General features: G+C 38.5%; 1 protein-coding gene across 1 annotated transcript in view; it reads left to right on the top strand.

Annotated features, from left to right (window-relative positions):
• Positions 1 to 21,951, top strand: part of LOC146619268 (uncharacterized) — a 45,115-nt gene that overhangs the window by 22,594 nt on the left and 570 nt on the right. Inside the window, exons 3-5 of the mRNA XM_085370214.1 lie at positions 21,264 to 21,346; positions 21,444 to 21,555; positions 21,863 to 21,951. Of these exons, the coding sequence (XP_085226340.1) occupies positions 21,264 to 21,346; positions 21,444 to 21,555; positions 21,863 to 21,951 (284 nt within the window). The remainder of the gene's footprint in view (positions 1 to 21,263; positions 21,347 to 21,443; positions 21,556 to 21,862) is intronic.

Consider the following 21,951-nt stretch of genomic DNA (forward strand, 5'->3'; position numbering starts at 1 on the left):
TAACCTTTAACACTTTAAAAGCACATATTTAAGCTGTGGCGCAGAGGAAGCCTGCAGGTATCTTCAGATCACTTGCTCAAATTAAACACACTGAGGACAGCCCAAAGACAAATGATACCAGGGCAGCATAATTAACCAACCTGAGGCTGTGGGACATATTAGCAAACCAAAATAAGTTATTTTAGCCATTCTGAAAGCAGTAGAAATCAAGAAAGGAAAGCCCCAGGTTGATGCAGTCACGTCACTTGTTTTAATTACACACTGCTAACTCACACAATTGTTATGGTGCGTGGTGTTTTTGTACAACCTCCTGGCTGCAGCGCACGAGTCAGATCAAAGCAGCGACGTACATACGAGATGAAGATACGAGGCTGAAGGATGCAAAACTGCGCTCAAATTAACAGTACTTATTTTGTTCACACACACGCTTTAGCATTGCAATGTCAGTGCGACTTAAGATTGTCTGTTTGACTCATTGGACATCAAATCCAAGTCATTCATAACCGTGACAAGTGGATGAGGGTGCTGAAAGTCAGTCTTTCTTACACAGATGCTTCTAAGCAATTATATAAATTAAGTTGTCAGATGGGTCATGAGGGATGTTTGTCTTCCAGGCTGTGCTAGACCAGCCTGCCTTACAAACAAAGTGCTAGATAGGAAGACAGCCAAAGAGGAGTTTGCCACTGTCAAGATTACCAACACTTCTTAAAAGGAATTTCTTTAATCCAACAAATGCATGTCATCTCAAATCACTGCATGGAATATTCCCAGGGCCTACATTGTTAGTCACGATTATGTTTTGAGCACAAAATTAAGCCCTTGCATCCTCTGGACAGTGAAAAACATGTTGTTTATATATTTGAGGATGCTCAGCAATTTCCTATCACTGCCTCACTGCGCTTTTGTCACCATAGAAGTAGCTTCAGAGTGCTCTATACAATAAAGCAGGATATAGTGCGATATCCTTTGAATAGCTTTGCTCACAACACTCTACAGGGACATGTTGAGCGCCACTTGTGCTCCGCACAACATTTTTGTCCGTTTTCACTTTATTAGTTGCAGATTTGTCAGTGAAAATATGATTCCCTTGGGTGGTGAGACAGTTTCTATCCCTAGCCTCTCTCTTGTCACTGCTGATATGCATTTTTTTTTCCCCCAAGTGTCTCAAAGGCCTTCACCAGAGTTGTCGTTTTTAATTAGCCATACCCTAAATGCGTGTCTGTTGGCCCATGTCAATAGTCATTTAATTTAGGAGGATGGGGCAGCTGTAACATCAAGACATCTTTCATTTCAATCAAGGTTAGCCGATTTACTAATTTGCATTTCATCTCACACCTGCCCCCATGTGGATTTACAAACATTTTAAAGCATGCGCTGCAAGCAAATAACTGATTTACATATGATAAAGATAGGGGTAACCTCTAATTCATGCCAAGTGAAACAAGCACAGCTGTGCGTTCCCTCCACCTTTCCCTCTGATATGCAGGTGAATCTCCTTTTGATTACTGCATCTGGTGACTTGAACTATACATCTCTTGGTGAGATGAGCCATTTTCAGATAATCTTAGGAAATTAAACCCAGCTGTACAATGAACTGATATGGCAATCATTTAAGCACATAGGGCTTATGAAATATAGATATACATCTATAATAATATTAAGGCAAATTATAGGACATTTGAAATCCCAAGCATGCCTCCAAGTTATACTTCCATCATTAAGTCTTAATGGATGCTCTATTACACTAACAGAAAACCATAGAGCCACACTGTGATGTGGGTTATATGATTGTAACACTGCTATACAGTTTTAGAGATATAATTCAAAGCTATTTAGCTATTGGTGTTAAATTTGACCTATATTTAGGTGAGGTTTCTGTTTTTTACCCTTTTTTTTCATGGTGAAATATGGAAAGCTTCCTTGAGTCATAAATGCTCCATGTTTGTTAAAGTGGAGCCTTGTCCTCGTGCTGAGAGTGAAATATACCAGTTGGAATCAGGGGAAAATAAAACAGAAAGCCACTGTTGTAAGAAAACAAAGATACAAATGGTTTTGCTGAATTTGCCTGAATTTTTTGACATTGTAGTAAAACTCCATATTGACTGCATCCATGTTGCAAGCAGTGTAGCTCTGCCACGGTGTATTGTATGTGACGTAGGCCACAGAGTTTAGAATAATTCATGAGGCAAATCAGAGAGAGAAGGCTACTTTTCTTTCAGCATATCCCACTCTCACATACACAAACTATACTTACACCATTGCGTATGTAACACGCTGGGTGTCAATAAAGCGAATGCCATATATTTCACAATTTTACAATTTATGGAGTAAGAACTATTGTTTTTGTTTTTTTACTGTTGGAAAATGTCTGTCTTTTTCTTGAGCTTCACAGATACATGCTGCATATGAACATCTACCACCTTCAAAGCAGATCTGAACATCTGCTACTACATGTCAGCTTCTGGGAACCACTGAAGGATGCAGACAAAACTAGTTTCTATATTTTTAGAAAAAAAAATATTCCAGAGGCTCATCATTTAAAACTTTATGACTCTTAAATATTGTATTGACATACTTAGTGACCTTAAATTATTACAATGCTGTTTCTTAGTGCCTCGGAGTGGCAAAAATGAAGAAAACCCCAAGCAGCAGGGGAGTTACTGACAGCAGAAAGACCTTGAAAGGGTGCATTTTTCTTTGACAGACTTAATTCCTTCTGCCACCGCTTGGCTAATTACTGTCATTGAGAAGAAAGTCACGCAAACTTCTAAGGGGGAAAAAAAAGAAAAGAAAACATATCCTAATTGAGTAATTGCTTAATAATAGCCATTTCATTTCTGTGCACCATCCAAACACATCAATAAGACCAAACACAAGTCTGTGAGCCTAAAAGCCACAGTGGACAACCAACTGTCACCAGTGCACTTAGACCATACTATTACACTTTGCATTCAACACAGCCAAGCTGCAAAATTAGAGTTTGGCAAATCTGCATATCTCTGATTGGATAATTCCTATGGGTCTACTTGTGTGGTAAGTGGTGTGTTAGAAGCCTCCTGTTCTATTCTAACCTAAAAATGCAATCCTCCCTCCAAAAATACAGATCTTCTCCTGCCCTCACAGTGTAGCTCTTTTTCTTACAAAGAACATTTAATGGACCCATTTGAGATGCTAGAGCTAAAATCTACACATTGTTTTTTCTTTTTAAGACTGCTGAAGCTTTACTGTAGGACACCGCTAATTTGACTTCAAAACTGAAGTCATTATTTCCCCAGGCGCGATGAGCAGCTGAAATGGTTCAATTTGACACTTTGTTGTGTGTTTTGTGCATCTTGAAACAGCTCCATCGCCCACATGCTTAATTTTGACTCTGTCACTCTTTTGGAAAAGGTAGAAGTTATTGAAGCAGCGTGGTTGGAAGTAAGCAAAGCGGACAGTCTGAAATCTAAAATGCACCCCCCAAAACTATTCAGCTCCTTACAGGTTTTCATTTATTTATTTATTTATTTTTATGTTTTTCATGGATATCTCCAGGTTGTAATCTCCGGAACTTGTCTCTCTTTAGACAACCCGCGTTCGCTCTTACAGATCCAGCTCTACAATCGATGGGAAAAATAAAAGAAATGCGAGTAAAGTGAAATACTTTAAAATACTCACGGAAATACAAAAAAGTCGTCCTCGGTCTCCGGGTGATAGCTGCTGTGGTAGCTGACCCAAACGACGGAATGGCAGCGGTTATATCCAGTGAAGTCCGGGTCCTCCTCTCTGCCGCTCTATGTGGTTAGTCAGCGCAAACAGCACATCCTTAAGCACAAACAGCAGGAAACAGGTACACTTCTTTCGGTCTCGAGCTCTTTACCCCCTAGAAGCGTGAAAGCTCGTCCTCGACTTCGGGGAGCTTACTGGATGTGCCGTGCGTCGTGCTGGACGTAGCTTTGGTTTAGTCTCTTCTCTGTCAGCCTCCACCGCTGCAGCCGGCTGAGGCTCTGTCTGCAGCGCAGCATCCCATCTCCCTGGTGCTGAGGAAAAAAAGGTGGCCCTTAGATAGTTATAAGGAGTGGCATTGCATCAGTGCATCGGTTTCTGCCACTGTACAAAGATCTTGGTCGGAATATGCTTTTCTATCTGCTGGTCCCTTTGATGCTGAAGTTGATTAAGTGGGGGTGGAAAAAACCTGCTTTGTAAATGGCTGAATATACCCCCTCTTTTCAAGAGTGCGCATATAATGCTGACTTGGGTTTCTCCCCTTTTTGTTCATTACCGTAATACGTACACGTCTACAGCCCCATTAACACATGTGTAAGGCACTGATAATTTATTAAAACTAATTTTTATATACATTTCCAGTCGAGTCTTGCTGCTGAATTTTCTCCCCATTTTTAGCCTATTGTGAAATATGACAAAAATGTTTTTTTTCATCGTTATTTTTAACATTCACCTTGTTAAGGTATTAAGCAATAAACAGCTACTGTATGTAGCAAATGGCTAACTTTGGCTTAGCATGGCATAGCATAGCACCAATTTCGCAGATTAAAGTTTTAAATACAAAATTAACTTGAAGCTTATTTTTTCCTTCTTCATCAAACACCTGGTGTTCCGCTGTGTTCATTTAAACAGGAAAATTTGTTACCTGTTAACTTTAGGGTCTGAAAAGTAAAACTAATGTAGAGCCTCTTAAAGCTGCATTTTTTTGTAATGACCAGTAGGTGGAGATTCTTCTATAAAGAAGTCTTAGTAGATGTCGATAGAAAATGCTCTCTTGATCTGTGAGGTTAGTAAATTCATGATAAGTTTATGAAGTCAGTCACATTTTTTAAAGTCTTATTTTATACTCCAGGATTTACATTTGTGAATTCAGGTCATATTTAGAGACCAAACTGACAATAAAGCAGGTTCAAGGATATGTAGTGTTGCCTGGTTTTTCCCTCAGATCCACACCCTTTGATGCCAGATTTTAAAACCATATCAATAGTAAAACTAATACTGAATCTGAAAACAAAAATGAAAAACCAATTATTTAACAAACCAAGAAAAGAGCTGAAGGTGATGTTTGACTCCTTGTCAAGGGACTGTTTGACAGGACAAGTGTTTATTGACGATCATGATTGACTTCAGATCCATGCAGACTTCCCGGATCAATAGGCTTTACTACCTCACTGAACTTCAAAGTAAGATCAGGCGAATCCTTTGGTGGAAAAGAGCGTTTGTTTGAGTTATGTCTGGTGGGACGTGTCTTCTATTTAAAATTAAACATGGGTCCTCAGTTCATTTCTGTGCAACTGCTTCTTTTATGCTCTTTTCACAACCTAAAATTATACTTTTTGAAGACTTTATTATATCGTTAATAAATGAATGTTATTTCTATATATTTATTATTTATTATAATGTTTGTTTTTCTGCATTTAAAACAAAAAAAAATTGTGTGTCATGTGGCAGCATCCCCATCCTCTCAACAGAACATTAATGGTTCTAGACTAGAGAGTATAGATTAGTGCCTTCTGTTTCACATATCAGTTACTTAGCTCATATTGCCACCCTCTGCTGTGCGTGTTTGACTGACAATATGGAGCTAACAGCCTATCTCTATCCCCCATCATTAATTAAACAGTACCCATGAGTGAATGCTCTTCCTATTGCACAATTGATCCATTCTGCTGCTTGTAGCTCTTATCAGCTTTTAGATCACATCTTTTGAGAAGAAGTAGTTTAAGGGTCCTTTTTACAGCTTTACTTGTTGGCACTTACATCGTTTAGAGAGCTTTCCTGATAGTGTACATTATGAATTGTCAGAAGATAAGCCCATTATATTTTGTGTGTACTACCTTACACATCATCATTTTAGAGCGTTACCTCCGGTCAGCGGATTATTTTCGATGAGAGGATATGAAATATCAATCAGTTAGTATTTTTCAGTGTTGTATGAACAATATGCTATTATGGTTGTAGAGGAGGCGCTTTGATCCAAAGTTTGATAGTAACACAAATGGAATTAACTTTTTAAAGAGCAATGCCTCACTTTTGAATCTTACCGGTTACACTATTTTGTTGTAGTGTAACCTATTACCCTATTACCCTGCTTTCTACCACCACAAGTTAAATTTATGCCTTGTTTGTCAGTAAAGAGGCATATGTTGCATCTTTACAGCTATGGAACAAACACGCAACATTAGAATGTTTGATTATATAGGAGGAAGGAGACATTCAGCCAGTCTTTACAAACCTCAAGAGTACTGATAATCTGTGTTTGGTCCCCATTAGCACCAGTCTAATAGAGCTGTTCTTTTCTTGAGTAGACATTTAGGTGGTAACCAACTAATTTTCATATGAACTGTAATTACAGCTTTGGGGGACAACATGACAACATGCTGTTGGCACTAAGAAGACAGCCATGCCATGTAATTAGAGAGGTGGTGTTTTGCAGCAAGAAAAGGATTAAAAATTAGAACCTGACACACATGTCCCATGATTTGCATGGCAGGTTCGAAAACTTTCTTAACTGTTAAGCCAAACTAATACTGGTGGGTTAAATCTGTGAGTATAGCGCCACATTGCCTTCTTCTTCCAAATACAATAATTAACTTTGATGTGGACTTGCTGGAAGCATGTTAAGCTGTGAATGATGGATTTAAATTGTTTTGGGCAGATTCCTGAGGGGTTTCACTCACTCTCATTTATGATTAAGACACATGCCGGAGTACTATAGCTGTAAAATCAACAGCATGGCTGGAACACGTCTCTGATCAGTCATTTTACTTGGCAGGACCTGTTCTTTACATAATCTTCCTTCCTTCAAGTCTGTCTCTTTCTGTCAGTGCTGGAGTGAACACTTTCGCACTTCTAACATTGTCAGAATGTGACATCTGTAGTTTGTATCGTGGTATGTTCTGTTGCAGCCGACTGAATCCCAATTTCCCAAGAAAAGGCTAAGGAGATGGCTATCCTCAGCATTTGGACTAGCACAGCAGTATCCACGAACAAAACGTCTTAATTTATCTTCATTACACACTCTGAGAGCTGTGTTGTGCTACACTGCTCTCTGCTTCACCGTTGCTTTAGTCTGCAGCAGGAACTTTTGCTTTTAATATAGAAGAGAGCACATATTTTTGGTGCAGAAAAGAGGAAATGTCTGACATGATATTTCTGTTGGGTCAATATTTGACAGTACTTTCAATTTAGCAAAAATGCTGGAGTGAGCATTTCTTTTAAATAGTTTATACTGTATTTGTGTACGTATGTTCATCTCTCTGTCTGTGTTTTATTTGCTAAGTGTAAGTCGTGCATCTGTCTGTTCACACGTGCCAGCCATAGAAACTGCAGAAAAAAACTAAAGGTATACTAGTACAGATGGTGAGTTACATTAACATGCCTAGCAAATTTAAGCAATTTATATTTATTGCTCAGCAGATGCTGACTGGATAGAGGTGGTAAATTATTATTTGGTTGGTAGACTGATTCTTTTCATTACTGGTAGCACCAACATCTGCTGAGTAGAGTCTTTATGCATGCAAGTGGCTGGAAAAAGTCACAGCGAGAGGCTGAAGATTTAAAGTCTGTTTAATGTAAACGAGATGAAATGAAACTACAAATATAAGCACAGCATGATTTAAGATACAACGAAAAGACACTACGTATTCAAAAGAAAACCAATAGCACCTTATGGTTGAGAACAGACCAAAGAGTTTGAAAAAACAAGAATATTTTTTTCATCCGTATTTTAAAATGCTACCCATTTTACCCTGGCACATAATGACAAATTATGTACCTGTGATTTTACAACTTAAGGGACAAATAGTGCATTCTTAGCTTCACAATAATCTCAACTCAAGGTCTGGTTGAGTTTTCAGAATGCTTCCCTGCTTATAAGAGTAACGAATAGAAATAGCATGAACAGTAAAAACGGACAGCGCCAGAGCAAATCTGCGCACATCACCAAAAGTGGGAAGGGTTGAAGTTCATCGACCAGAGACCAGAAGATCCCTGAAAGAAGGTCAAGGAGGCAGTTCACATGTCTGATGCCAGCTGTTCATGGAAGCTGTAAGCCTGAAAAAACCTGCAAGCTCACCTTGGCTTATGATTACTTTTCTTTTTTCATGTAACACAGTATTTAGAATAGAATAGAATAATCCTTTAATTGTCCCACAAGGGGAAATTTGGTTGTAACAGCAGCCAGAAAGACACATATACAAACAAACAGTACACAGGAAACAGAACAGAAACATACACAATTTTTCTTACATATTTACATTAAGGACGATGGTTACTATAAACAGAGTACTGTAATAAACAGAGTACTGTTTCATGAAAGGGTTACATGAACTGAATTGTATTTCTCTTATATTATGATTACTATATGTATGCTAGTGATATTAAGCGCAGTGCTCATTGGCATACTTTGTTCAATCGTGCAAGAAAAAGCAGGATGGAAACTGATTAAAACAGCTTTCACTTTTTGCCACACTTCGTTTGCTTCAAAACAACACTTTCTCATTCCTATTTCACATGCGACTGGACTGACTTGTCATAAACTATACAAGCAAGAATGCAGGCATAGTCAGGTCCACTGATCAGACGGATGACAGAATGCATAGGATGTTTCAGAGTGTGTATCCTGGTAGTGTTACAAACATGGTTAAGCTTGTAACAAGAGAAGCAGTCCACGCACACACATTCACTTAAAAGCTAATTTGTTTATTTAAACAAATAAACATGAGATTAGGTGTGGAGATCTGGCTAGTGGTCAGTTCTGTCAAACTGGAAGTATGTCCAAAAACTAAGCATAAGGAAAGAAAGAGTGACCTGGGACATCAGGCATTTCATAGGTTTGGCCATTCCGACCTTTTACATGCAGCCAACTGCCCACTCCAGCTCCTGTAAAGGGAAACAGGTCTTCAAGTATTTTGTTTTTGTAAAACAGTAAAGTAAAATAAAAATGAATAAATTATAAATGATTTTTGTTGTATGAAATCACCTGTTATAATTTATCTTTCACACCTCGCACTAACAAAATTTTTGGATATATGCTAGTTAGGTTCTTATGTAATCTGTCATACCCTTCGTAATGAATGGCTACCTGACACTGATGACTTCCATTGAAACCATTTTTGAAGTTTTGGTGAACAGTAGATGAGTCAGGGCCAGAGGCATCGCTCAGGTTTTCTCTGCTTTTTAAGGACTTAAAATTCAGATACTGTTCATCATTTTTTGGTCTGATTCTTCTTCTTTTGTCCTCCACTTGACAAGTTTCCTCAAATTTAAGGACACACTGCACACCATGCAGAGATATGCAACATGTTTGGCAAATGGCTCAATTCCTTGTCAGGTTGGCGGGATGAGGGCTGGAGCTTACCTCAGCTACCATAGGGCGACAGGCAGGGGACACCCTCAACAGGTCACCTGTCAACAACAACATCATTCTGCTCCTGCTACTGTACAAGGACCAGGCTGAAAATGAGTGAAAAAGTAACCAATGTTCACAGAAAAATTTCCAGACAACTGCTAGTCCGGAGAACATTGACAACTAAGTCTGGCCCCATGGAAGCAAAATGTAAAGAAATGATGAGTGGCTCAAAACCTTTGCACAGTATTATGCATAAATTCATGTTTTAAGAATGTGTTTTCAGAAAAAACATCCTTTAATATATTTTCAATCAGTTTCTTTATAAAATGAATCAATGTTGTGTGTCACTTTGTTTAACATGAAAACACTTGCTCATTGTGATTATGCGACAGTTATTACCCAAAAGTTTCCCAAAGAGCTACAAAACTCTTTTGGTTGTAGTTGTGGTTCTTCTATGTTTAGTTATCAACTTCAACATCTTTGTGTTGGTTAACTTTTGCAGCCCTTATTTTATTTTTCTGGTGCTTCTGCCAGCAGTGCTAAGGACTACATGGCAGATAAGCAAAGTTAGCTGGTGATCATTAAACGTGTCCAGCAGGAAAAATCTTTAGCAGTGAAGTTTCATTATTGACTGAATCACCATTGTCACTGAACGGATCACTAGTTTGGCATTTAGCACTTGTTAAGCACTAGTTAGCAGTTCCACTTGCTCGTGAGGTGGGGACAACAGAGCTGTCACATCAGCTGTGATTCAGTCTTAATGTGTTCGCTCTATTTCAAAAAGGCTGCTGGGCTATTAACCTCAGATAACCATTTATTTTTTTGTTTAATGGGAACAACTATGTTTCACATAGCACAACATTAAAAGCCTAATTTGCAATTAGTGTAATGCTGATATGAGCTGTTTTTTTCCAGCTTGAGCTAGAAACACACTGAACATAAAACTAAACTAATGGTACTTAATCAACACTGGTAAGAACTTATAGAGCTGCGTAGGAACAGTGACATGGTCACCTACCGTAGAAATGTGGTGTGTTTCATCAGCAATAAGCACTTAAAGTTTTGGTAAAAAGAAGGTTCACCTTTCTTCAGTTCTATCGTTTTATGTTTTAGGTAATGAAAATAATCTGGTTCTTAGCAGGTCTTAAATGAGGTAAAGAGAACCTAGGGTGAACAACAACACATGGCATATTACATAGTGTCATTATACACAAGGTAGCCCTTACTTCAAGTACATTGAAGTAATGGTCTCAAGTCAGTGAAGTAATGCTTTCCTGTATCAGTCTCTCCTATTGCTGTGGACGAATTTTGGCTTTTCTTTAAAATTGCTTTTTTAGCTGATCGAGATTTGCCAGCATTTTGGAGCATCTTAGCACAGGCAGAGAAGAGGCTTTGTCACGGCCATTCTTCCAAGCAAGCCAGACTTGTTCAGTTTCTTCTATTTGTACTGTCATGAACTTTAACATTTTACATTCTAACTGAGCCTTTCAGAGTCTGATATGCAGCTCCTTGGATTTTTGCAGTTTCTCTGAGCATTGTACAGTTTAACCTTGGGATCAGTTTTCTGGGATGTCCACTCCTGGAAAGATTGGCAACCTTTTGAATGTTTTCCACACAGCAAATCCAGCATGTCCAAATTAACACTGTCGGATTTGATTTCAACACTATTAAAGTGTCTATATGGGTCCACACCAGAGAGTGTTAATTTAACTCTTTTTGGAGAGTTGGAAGGTTAACTCTGATTTAGTGTTAAACACCAAATCTGTCTGGAGTTGATCATTTAACACTTGGTGTTAAGAGTTTATATATTAACTCTCAAAGAGTATTTTAGTTTAACTACGTAAGAGTTATCTTCTAATTCATTCTAAAAAGTGGGAATTTTACTGTTCTGAACTTCTAGAAATTTCTTTTGGAAATAAACATTTACTAAAAAGATGCAATGGTTGTTGAAAAACATTTATTCTGAACTGTGCACCACAATTTCAAAACATTTTCTGAAAGATGTAACAGTATACATGTTCTCACTTTCATTAGAATTTTGTTTATCAAAAGGTCTGAGCTGGTAAATGTAAATAACAGCATCTCATCACTTATTTCTTCAATACAATATGCATGTCCTTCATTCATCACTTTGTGGAACTTCAACGCACTTCTGCTCTCCCCCATATTCCATCTTCACAAGCATATCCTGTGCGGAGATCGAATAAAAATTAGTTGACATTAATTAATGGCACAAATAATCCAGTAAACAATTGCAGCACAGTAAAAAAAAAAAAAGGAATCCTCTTTGAGCCATTACTTGTGTAAAGTATTTTCCCAAAAGACAAAGACACAGGCAACAGGTAATACTGAACTAAATGTAAAACCTCAACCTTTTTCATTTTTACCTAAACCGTGTGCACAAAACTCTGGAGGGATCTAAATGCTAACGTAGAATCCAGTCAGGACGCCTGCTACTGCTGTTTGCTCGTTTGTTTGTTTTTTATGGGCGATCGTTTTCAGGCTTCAAGCAGCACCATTATACCAACATTTCACATTCTAGACATTGTTTTAGGTGTATTTGACCAAAGATTTGACTGAAAATTCACATGCAAGCTTTTTTTCAAGGCTGTGGTATTTGCCTGCAAACAATACCTTTCAGCTAGCTAAAACAGAATATTATGCTATCAGCGAGCAACATGGCTAATGCCTTTCACACAGCTTTGTCTCAACTCCAAAGAGCCACAGAAGTAAAAGCTAATAACAATTGAAACAATCTTTGAAAAAATGACTTACCAAGCATGGCAAACAACTCAAATATGTAGAGCAAAATGTTCTGAAACGGCTTCACTTCAGCTTCGATTGGAGCCTATGGTGCTGGGGGCGGAGTCTGTGAATTTACTCTGTTGGTGTCATAGCCCCTCTAGGAGTTCAGAGTTAAGAGGTCAAGAGTTAATGTTTCCATTGTAACACCTCCAGATTTGACAGAGAAACACTCATTTTTAACACTCGATTTTAACTACTATCATTTTACACCTCAGAGTTACATTAAAAGAATGTGACTCTACTTAGAGTAAAATTAACTCTACTTTTGCAAGGAGACTATTAACACCAAAAAATTTAACACTTTTGAATTTGCTGTGCACTTGTGACTAATCTTTCCTGCTCTGGAATGATGGACTTTAAATTGTTTGAAAATGGCCTCATAGCCCCTCCAAGACAGATAAGCAGCAGCAAATGCTTCTTTAAGGTTGCCAGTGTCTTTCTGTCTTGTCATCGTGTTCTCACACACCTGAATTAGAAAGACCAGCAAACTGCCAAAACGTTTTTACTTGCTGATTAATCAAGTTGATTTTATTAGGAGCACCTGGCTGTTACTTTCCCTTTTTATCCCTATGAAAACAGTGAGAAGCAATGTGTGAAAATCTACATACACCCTGTTTTTTGGCAATGTTTATGAAACAGTGTAACATGTCAAGTGTTATGTTTTATCTCTGGTCGTTGTTGTCAACCTAAGTGAAAGACTTCTTAAGCATCTGATTAATTTGTATGTCGTTATGCAAAAAACTTTAAAACTTAAAGAGGGTGTACTTTCTTTTTTCCATGACTGTAGCTTATTGAAAGTAAACAAACTACAGTACATAATAAGTGGCCGCTGGAGCAAAGTTTGAACAGAACCATCAGGAATGTGATTTGCGACTCTGAACATTTAACAGCTAAACACCAAAATTTTAGAAACTCCCCTCCCAAAAGAGTAAATGGAATCAGTGATAGTTTTGCATTAATCAGGCAGACATAACAATTCAAATGAGTGCCAGTGCTGCTTCAACATAATAAATGTTTCTTCAGGTGTAAAATTGTTTCCAAATGATTTGAGTAAAAACTAATTTGCAACATTTTCTTAGATTATTCACAGTGTGCTTTTTTTAGTTTAACAGAGAGAGGCGGAAAAAAAAAGAAATCACACTCCGAGTTTGCTGTTTATTTTCATACTACTCTGTGCTCTAGCCACTGAAGTGTTGTCAAAGTCATATAGCTGTCTCAGCGACCAGTAGATCCACCTGCAGAGAATGTGAGATTGTCTGCTGTCTCCCTGCAGAAATACAGAATGCATTTGTCAGTGCTTGTGCCAGCAGAACGCTTGTATCTCGAATCGCCCCCATCAGAATCATCTAGTGCAGATAGTCACTCTGGTGCTTTCTGCGCTGCTGAAATAACACACTCCGACTCCATTCAGCTGTGATTGGAAATAACAATCATAATTACCACAGCGTAATCATATCCCTTAGCAATGACTGTCACCAGAGAAATACCATTACTCTAATGTCATAACAAATCAGCTGGTTTCAAGAACAGGAGCCAGAAAAAGAAGAGGGTGGGAAGGGTTGGACTCTATAATTGGAAAGGTTGACTATCGTGTATCATGTAATTTTATTCTGGAAAAAAAAATGCTGTGTCACAATTTCTTTGCTTGGATCTGAATATATTTAGTTTGATCCTTTGGTTTTTGTCTCTAAGGGTTCCCCATAATTGAATCATCCATTCACTCTTTTACCCACAAACCATTCACTACTTCTTTGTTAGACTGAAAAAAATTTACAGGGATAAAATTGGGGAAAAGTGTGTTGGTGGATGCTGCCACTCACTCTCTCTCCCTTTGTGGTAGGATTCTTCATCTCCCTTGTGGCGGCCCATTTGTCCTGGAGTAATTCATTACCTGTTCAGTCAGTAGTGACAACACTTCAATTCCATCTGGCTCTACAGTCTCCTGGGGCCCCACTAGCCCCAGAATAATAAGGACAGCCACCAGGAAACATATTTGCTCACCTATTACCTCAATAACTATGTAATGATTGATTCCTTGTTGGATTATCCATGTGTCATAGCACAGCCAAGAGCCCATCAAATGAGAGAATCACTACTCACTCCACCTGTCTTCATTCCAAATCACAGATGATAAACCAAGCATACGCAAAGGAATATGTGGCAGCCAGTGTGAGTTTTTCACAAAGCAAAGTATCATATGTCAGTCAAGATGTCCCAGCTGTGTTTTGGAGTCTTGAACGCAATGCAGAATTGATTCTGTGGCAAAATTCTGGACTATGAAAAATGTGTTTCTGTCGATGAAAAAAAATAAAATAAATTTCACTGCCAATGAGAAAACTGGTCAGTGTTTTCAAGGGGGTTAAAAAAAAGACCAACAATCCACAAACATACAACGCACAAAAAATTGCTGCTTTGAATCTGCTTCCCTCAACATAAAAAACTGTTTTCCCTCCTCCAAACGTGGTCAGTTCAATTCTGCTGGAGCCGCATGTGATTTCTACACCAAATTGCATGGATTACTTCAAAAGAAGAAAATATCGAAGTCATAATGTTTCTATTATGTAAGAGCAATAATAGTAGCACAGCAGCACGATCCAAGGACACAGTGATATTGAATAGGGGTAGAGCACTGTCATAACCCAATTGACGGGGCCACCTCAGGAGCTGTGTTGCAACCACCCACTGCAGACTGCACCCTCCCAGGGTATCACTTCAGAGGCCAGCAGCTGTGCCTGACAGCTGGACACACGTTGTCGTCCTTTCCCTGCAGGAAGCTCAGGAAAGGCTTTCTGTACCCTAGAGCTACACTTTGAATTCACCCTTGATCACAGTAATATTCCCTTACCCGACCGGAAAACATAAAGTGTAAGGCATGACGCTTCCTATGGTGCCAATCACACAATATTTTGGGCGTGTAACTGGCTCTTTCATCTCAAGTGATTTGCAGTGGACTCAACAGTGGAATAAGCTCCTAATCACCATTATAAAAATAATTATCTTGCAATATGAAGGTGCGCAACCATCAGAAAGTCACTCAACCAGAAAATGAGATACATTTTTGGAGTTAATTGTTCTCCAGTTTATAAAGCTCTTTGTGCTGACATCACGGTTTATCTGTGGTTTACAAGTCATCATTAGTATTTGAATTTGCACTCCCTCCACCCTGTCTCTTTCACACACCAACAACACACACACACAGAAACTCACAGAGCACATTTCTCAGTCTTTTGCTCTTAGGATCATGTGTCTGGGATCTGTTCCAGCTCGGCTAAAATTGATTAATAGTGGCTTTAATTCCACAGAATGCTGACTGCAGACTCTGCAACTGTGTGTCTTGAAACATGCTCCTTCCAGTCTCATCATCTAGATGTGTGTTTTGGAGAACTTAATGAATAAGTCATTAGGAGGTGACTATGATTGATGTTTTAGAAACAAACAAGCTACCATCGGCTGCTGCAGGAATCAGTGTGGAGGCTCGACTGCAAATTGCAGGTAAACCAACTGCGGAGGGCGCATCCATTTCACCATATGTTCACTGACTTCCTGATGACAAAGTGTTCATATGCGGTTTGTTATTTAAACATGGTTGTCTTTCGTGCAACTTTGGGATTATGCATTGGATGTGGCAGTTCAGTAAATTCTCCCTTCACAGAACGTTAATCTTTATCTGTGATTTTTAAAAAAATCAGTTTCTAATACTTAGACTTGGCAGAAGCTAATTAGAATAAAAAAAAACCCAAAATTAAACATCAATCTCTGTAACAAAAATGCTTTATAAAATATACTAATTCAGCAGAAAGAGGAAGAATTGTATAACTGGTTAGCCACAGGAAGAAGGACCCCCTGTGATGTTCAGTGGAGCATTAGTTTTAGAGCTCTAACAGCCGACTTTCACAGAAGTACCTCCAAGTATTTCAGTACTTTCACTGGTCAGGCATAACTGCTATCAACAATTAATATGAAAGGCAGCAGGTTGTCCTGCTCACTCAGCTGGCTACAGAGCATACAGCAGGGTTCCCCTCTGTGGAGTAATTGTGTAGGAATCTCCACTGATCAGCCAACAGAAGCTCAAACTGATGTCTCAACAGTCGAGACAACAGAAGCATGAACTGTAATAAGGTGAAACATTAATGAGATGTCTCCATCAGAGTTTTACTCTGATACTTTTTCTCAGTTACCAGTTTGAGCTTCTGCTGTGTTTTGACAGCCTATGAAATTCATGTAATGGGAGGCTTAAATCATCAGCTGAAACATTTACTAATGAAATTCTTTCAGTAGTTTGCAGCTCTTCGGGTCAGGCTGGTAAGGGGAACATGCATACTTTATCGTCTCAGCCTCAGTTTAAGATCTAGGTTCGGATCAGGTTTTGCCTGTAGCTCCTGAACGTTATACTATCAAACAAAGCAAAAATGCAGAAGAGGAAAGCTGAACAGTGGGAGGACACAAATCTTTTGACAGCATATTTGTGCACGTATGAAAACAAATTTTATATTCGGCATCACTCTGCATGATTTGCTATTGCATTTGTCTATTCAAAAGACACTTTGGTGATTTGAAATACCCACTAGACTGTAGGGGATGTAAAAACCTTCTAGAACCATGTCTTATAGTAACGCCAACTCAACATTTTGCCCTCCCCAGGCTATAATACAGCAGCGAAAAGGTAATAAGCTGCTCTAAAGACAAGAATTCATGCAGAGACAAGCTGTTGAAATGGCTCTAAGTTGCATTACCACCCGACCCTTCAGCAAAACAATTTCAAATGAATAACTGCTGTGTAAAACATAACCTCATATAATTTGGCCCAGCCTTTTTAAAGTGCCATAGAAATAGAATGCAGAAATCTTGTAGAGTGCACTGCAGCCATTACAGATGATTATGTTTAACCCGGGTGATGTAGGCGAAGCCTAATGATATTAAAAGTTGCAAGTTGAAATACCCAAACAAATTTGTGCAACACAAACCACTACTGTGTCCTTTACAATGACTCTCTTGAGGCCTGAATACTAATCTCAGCACAGACTGTGGCTGCACTGGGCAGCTTCCAGATGTAACTGTGCGTGAAACTGGCCGAGTGTGAAATAAGAATTGCAGGAAATGTGCTTGCATGTTCTGAATGAATAAATCTTTTTTTTAACAAAATAAAAATAACATTTATGATTGCCTGATTTTCGCTGTTCACATGTACGTGTCATATATTATTACTCTATGACACTGAAGTTTTGACAGCTAAAGAACCAGAACCATGGATATTATAATTCAGTTGAATTTTGTCTTGAAAATTTTGCTGTAAAGCAGTTCCTGTTACAACAACTGCACCCCTGTTTGAAACAATTTGGTATTACCCACAGTTTGTGCAGAAAAATGAATGAATAAGATTTCCAGCTGGCTTTTAGACAAATACGAATAGTAATAAATGTCCCAGTGGCCAGATTTGTCAACATCCTAGTGGCCCTAGGCTGGCACATGCAGCACTTTCTAATTGGCCTCAGCCGGGCCCAATTAAGCCATTTTATCAAGGCTAGTCTACCACATGCTACATGCTCTACCATGAACATGAACAATAAAATGCGTTTCTGATTTCATTGCTGATTTAAAATGATACCTGTGCTTTCTCTGACATTTATTATCCAAACATCCAAAAGTTATAAATTATTATAAAAATTCTGATGCTGTGGTAGTTCCAGTGTTGTCAAAAAACATGCATACACCCCTATTTCTTAAACTGATACAGAGATGGGATTTTCTGACAATGTACTGCAGTGAACTACACAATATTGGCAAGCAGGCAGCAGTCTCTATGGGTGGAACAGGTGCTGAGACAGAAAGATGGGTACCAGGAGTGCTGGAAAAGAAAAATGCTTCAGTGCCTGTTTGGGAGAACGTTAAGTTATAAAGGACAAAAGGTGAGACAAAAAACTGCCAATTACTTTTTCTTGACATAACTTCTTTTAGCTATGCCATCACATCATCTCCATTCAGCCCACTGATGTGCTTGCTGCAGTTACAAGTGTCATCTGACTGTCGAGCAACAGTCACAAGTCACTTTGTTTTACACCTGTCCAATGGATTGTTAACACATATATAATATGTTAATAATAATATGACAGTAATGTATTTTCGCATGCTAGACATGGTTAAGATGATTGGTTGATTGGGAAGAACTTTGAACATTGCCACACAAGATGCTTTATAGAATTATACACTGCGATTTTCCTGCACAACCATCTTTCGGGTTTACAGAGATGAAGAGGAAATGTCTGGATGTGCAGCTGACAAATCTGCAGCAACTGCATGATGGCATCATATCAATATGGGCCTAAATCTCTGAGGAATGTTTTCAACACCTTGCTGAATTAATGGAAAAAGAAATAAAAAAGTTCCGAAGGCAAAAGGGGATCCAGTATGAGCACGGTGTACCTGATAATGTGCCCAGTCAGTGTATATACAATAAAATATTTACATACATACTCAATGATCGTATAGATCAGATCCATTGGTTAATGTAGCACTATCCACATGTTGTAATGCAGCTTGTGTGGCATAGAAAGAAAAGCACAATAAACCACTACACTTTTAGCTAAACTTTTTCTGTGTTTTGCTAATGAAACACGAGATATACACACACAGAGATTTATTTCCCACTTGCAGTGTGAAGACAAACTATCATATTGTAGGCTGTACCAGTGGGAGGGCATGTAGTAGTGTAAATGACCCAGATTATTTGTTTATTTGATATTTTTCAAATAGTTAAATCCCTGAACGAATTATACCTTATAATATAGATTAAACTCTTATTTTGAAATTCGGAACGGGCAACTTCCGGGAAGGAAGATCGTACCGCAACTGCTTGCCACAGAAAGGATTAATGAGAAGGTTATCGTTTTCCATCCATCTTAAAATTAGCATCTAGCTGGAAGGCAAACAGGTATGTTTGTGTGTTGTATTTGTTGTTTACATTTCGGACAATTTGTAAATGTATTACTTGATTGTTAATAAGTTTATGAGCGATCTAGCAGGCTGATGCTAGCACCTCCTGTGCCTTTTCTGTGAATTGATTAGCATAACAGAAACGTGGTTATATCAAGTGAATGTTTATTTGTTTTATGTTATGATTACAGCTCTTACGATGTGTCTATGGCAATTTGTGAATAAATGGGTTGGAATACCCCACCATGGTCCATCCGTAATGATCATTGAGTGCATCGTCTGAATAAAGTCCGGCTGGAATGCTACAGTAAGAGCTGATCCCCCGCATCATCCTGCTGCCATCCTGCACCACAGAACCACGAGGACGAGTCACGGAGCTGTGTTGCTATTCGTCTGGGATTGACAAGACATTTCACGGAGCAACTCAGTGCCATTCTATGGGTCTTCTAGACAGAGACTTTATAATCATCATGCAGCTGGCTTAATGGTTTGATGTGACGGTCAGAAAAGGTATGGAACATTTCATTCTAATCGACAAGGAAAGGACATTCATTCTCATCAGTGGTGGTTAAAGGGAGAGAGAAGGTCATCAACTACTGTGGACATCTGCTGCATTAAGACACAACGGACATGAAGTAATAACAAGTGAAGTAATTTTGTTTATTGGTATTTACCACCACTACTGTATATTTATCATTCTTTCTACTGACCAAAAAGGGGGTGAAAGAGGGGCATTTAGTTCAATTTGTAACTGTACAATAGTAATGGTGTATTGATCTGTGTTTAGCATAAGAGGTTTACTTTCCCAGATAGCAAGGAGACATTGAACAGATGTTGATTTTCCATCTGAACCATCAGAATCGTCAGGATTGAAATGTCAACACAAAACCAATGTTGAAACAACATTGAAATACTGATGAAACCTTACACTGACATTGAAATAACATTGATTCACTGTTGTTCTGTCATCGTTGATTGTTGATCTATTTATAGTTGACAAGGTGACAACAATCACGTTGAAAAACCATCGATTTATGGTTGAGCGGGAAATTAAAGCTGCTACCACTTGGACTATTCCGCAGCACCCCTCTCAGTGGTACATCCCTCCAGGTAACCATTGTCTTGTACAGTAGAGCGGGACATTAGATTTACTCTCAGCGGAATTGACCGGAGAAGGCATCAGTTCATGCACTGCACTGGCCTGCACCACGATTAGTATAAGGTAAGAATGAATGACTTTTGTTCTATTCGTTATTTCCACGGTCGCATTTGAATAACAGTAAAAAAAACAAACAAACTTGTTAATGTAAAGTTTCGGATAAAATGTGGGAGCCCGAAATTGTGTCTACTTTCATCTTACAATCCGGCAACAAATAAATTGCACTGCAAACAAAGTCTATCAACAAAGAAAACATTTTCGTTTCATACTTTTCCGTTATATTCCCTTACAAAGCTAGCTTTAACGCTTCGAGGGTTCCTTTGTTCTTGCCGTCACCTCGGCGCTTGACCCAGACTTTCGCTCTGTAGTTGCTTTTTAGCATAGTACTACAAAAAATTGTAAATCTGTGATATATGATTGATAAACGTAAAGGTAACTGTATAAATGTGTTCAATGACTTTGTTACTTTTAATGATTGGTGAGCACCCGCTTCGATTCGCACTCAATTCAAACTTTACGTTGCACGCTCACCTAACTTGCGTTTGCACCTTTTGTCCACACGTAAACTGCGTTTAGCATTTACGTGTGGACGAGGAAGACGGAGAAAACGCAGCGTCAAAGGTGTGCGCCTATTTTGACGCCACACTGTGCGCCAAGTTTTTGTCTCGGTGCCATGAATTCCTACAATGGCAGACTTAGACAAAATACTGTTAATTTTATTATCTTCAGTGTTTAAATGCTTACATATACGGGTTTGCTTGTAATTGTTGCCTATATACATTTTAAGCTATTATTTATTATTTAGTTCAATCAATAGATCAAGTTTTGTAGTGACTATGAAATATATTGTAATTATCTGTTTCCTGTTTATCCTAGACAGGGCAAAAAAGGACTCCAAATTAAAAAAAAGATAAAAATGAAAGACTGGTGCATTGTGCAGTTTAGCACTGGTGGTACAGAAATAGTCCCTAGATCATGGATAAATGGGGAGAAATTGTCATGGCCTCCATATCCTCCGTGAGACACATTCAGGATCCACGACGCAGTAAAGAGGAGAGTTCATCCTGGTGCAACATGGCTCACCTATGCACCAGTCCGACTTCTAATAAGCCATGGTGGGTATCATCTGGATTGGTGTTGTATAAATGTAACAATAACAAGTTTTTCGTGTCCTAATTTATGTCTGGCCATACATTGTGTTTGTACTTCCAGACACATTTCACGAAGCAGAACGCAGTCTTCAGAAATATCTAAGTGAACACTGTGATACGTCTGACCTTCAGTCCGAAGCTGAAACTCAGACCAGTCATAAAAGAAAGCACAAGTAAAACTTTTTTTATTTCACAAACATATCTTTGATTGCTAAGAATTTATGATCTTGTCTTTTATACATATCTGTGGTGCTTGCATACTGCAATATCACCACATAATATAGTCCAAAAAGTGGAAGCTTGTAAACTTTTTATAAATGCAAAGCCGTGTGCACTTCAAAAATTCCTTGTATACTGTACCTTCTTGCACATCTCCGTTTCCTGTGTGTGTTGTTATAAATCAAACTGTAACTTTAGGAAAAAATATTCCAAAAGCACATTTGTAATTACTTATGACCGTTTTCAACTTTTTTTCTTTAGACCAAATCCCCTGTACACATATAGTGACTCAGAGGATGAGCAGCCCACAAAAAAATGGTTTCCCCAGGCCCCTCGAGTGAAAATACCAG

This window comes from Diplotaxodon limnothrissa, linkage group LG14 (genome assembly GCF_057381915.1).
Source record: "Diplotaxodon limnothrissa isolate DT_005_m linkage group LG14, D_limnothrissa_male_GT1.1, whole genome shotgun sequence".
NCBI lineage: Eukaryota > Metazoa > Chordata > Actinopteri > Cichliformes > Cichlidae > Diplotaxodon > Diplotaxodon limnothrissa.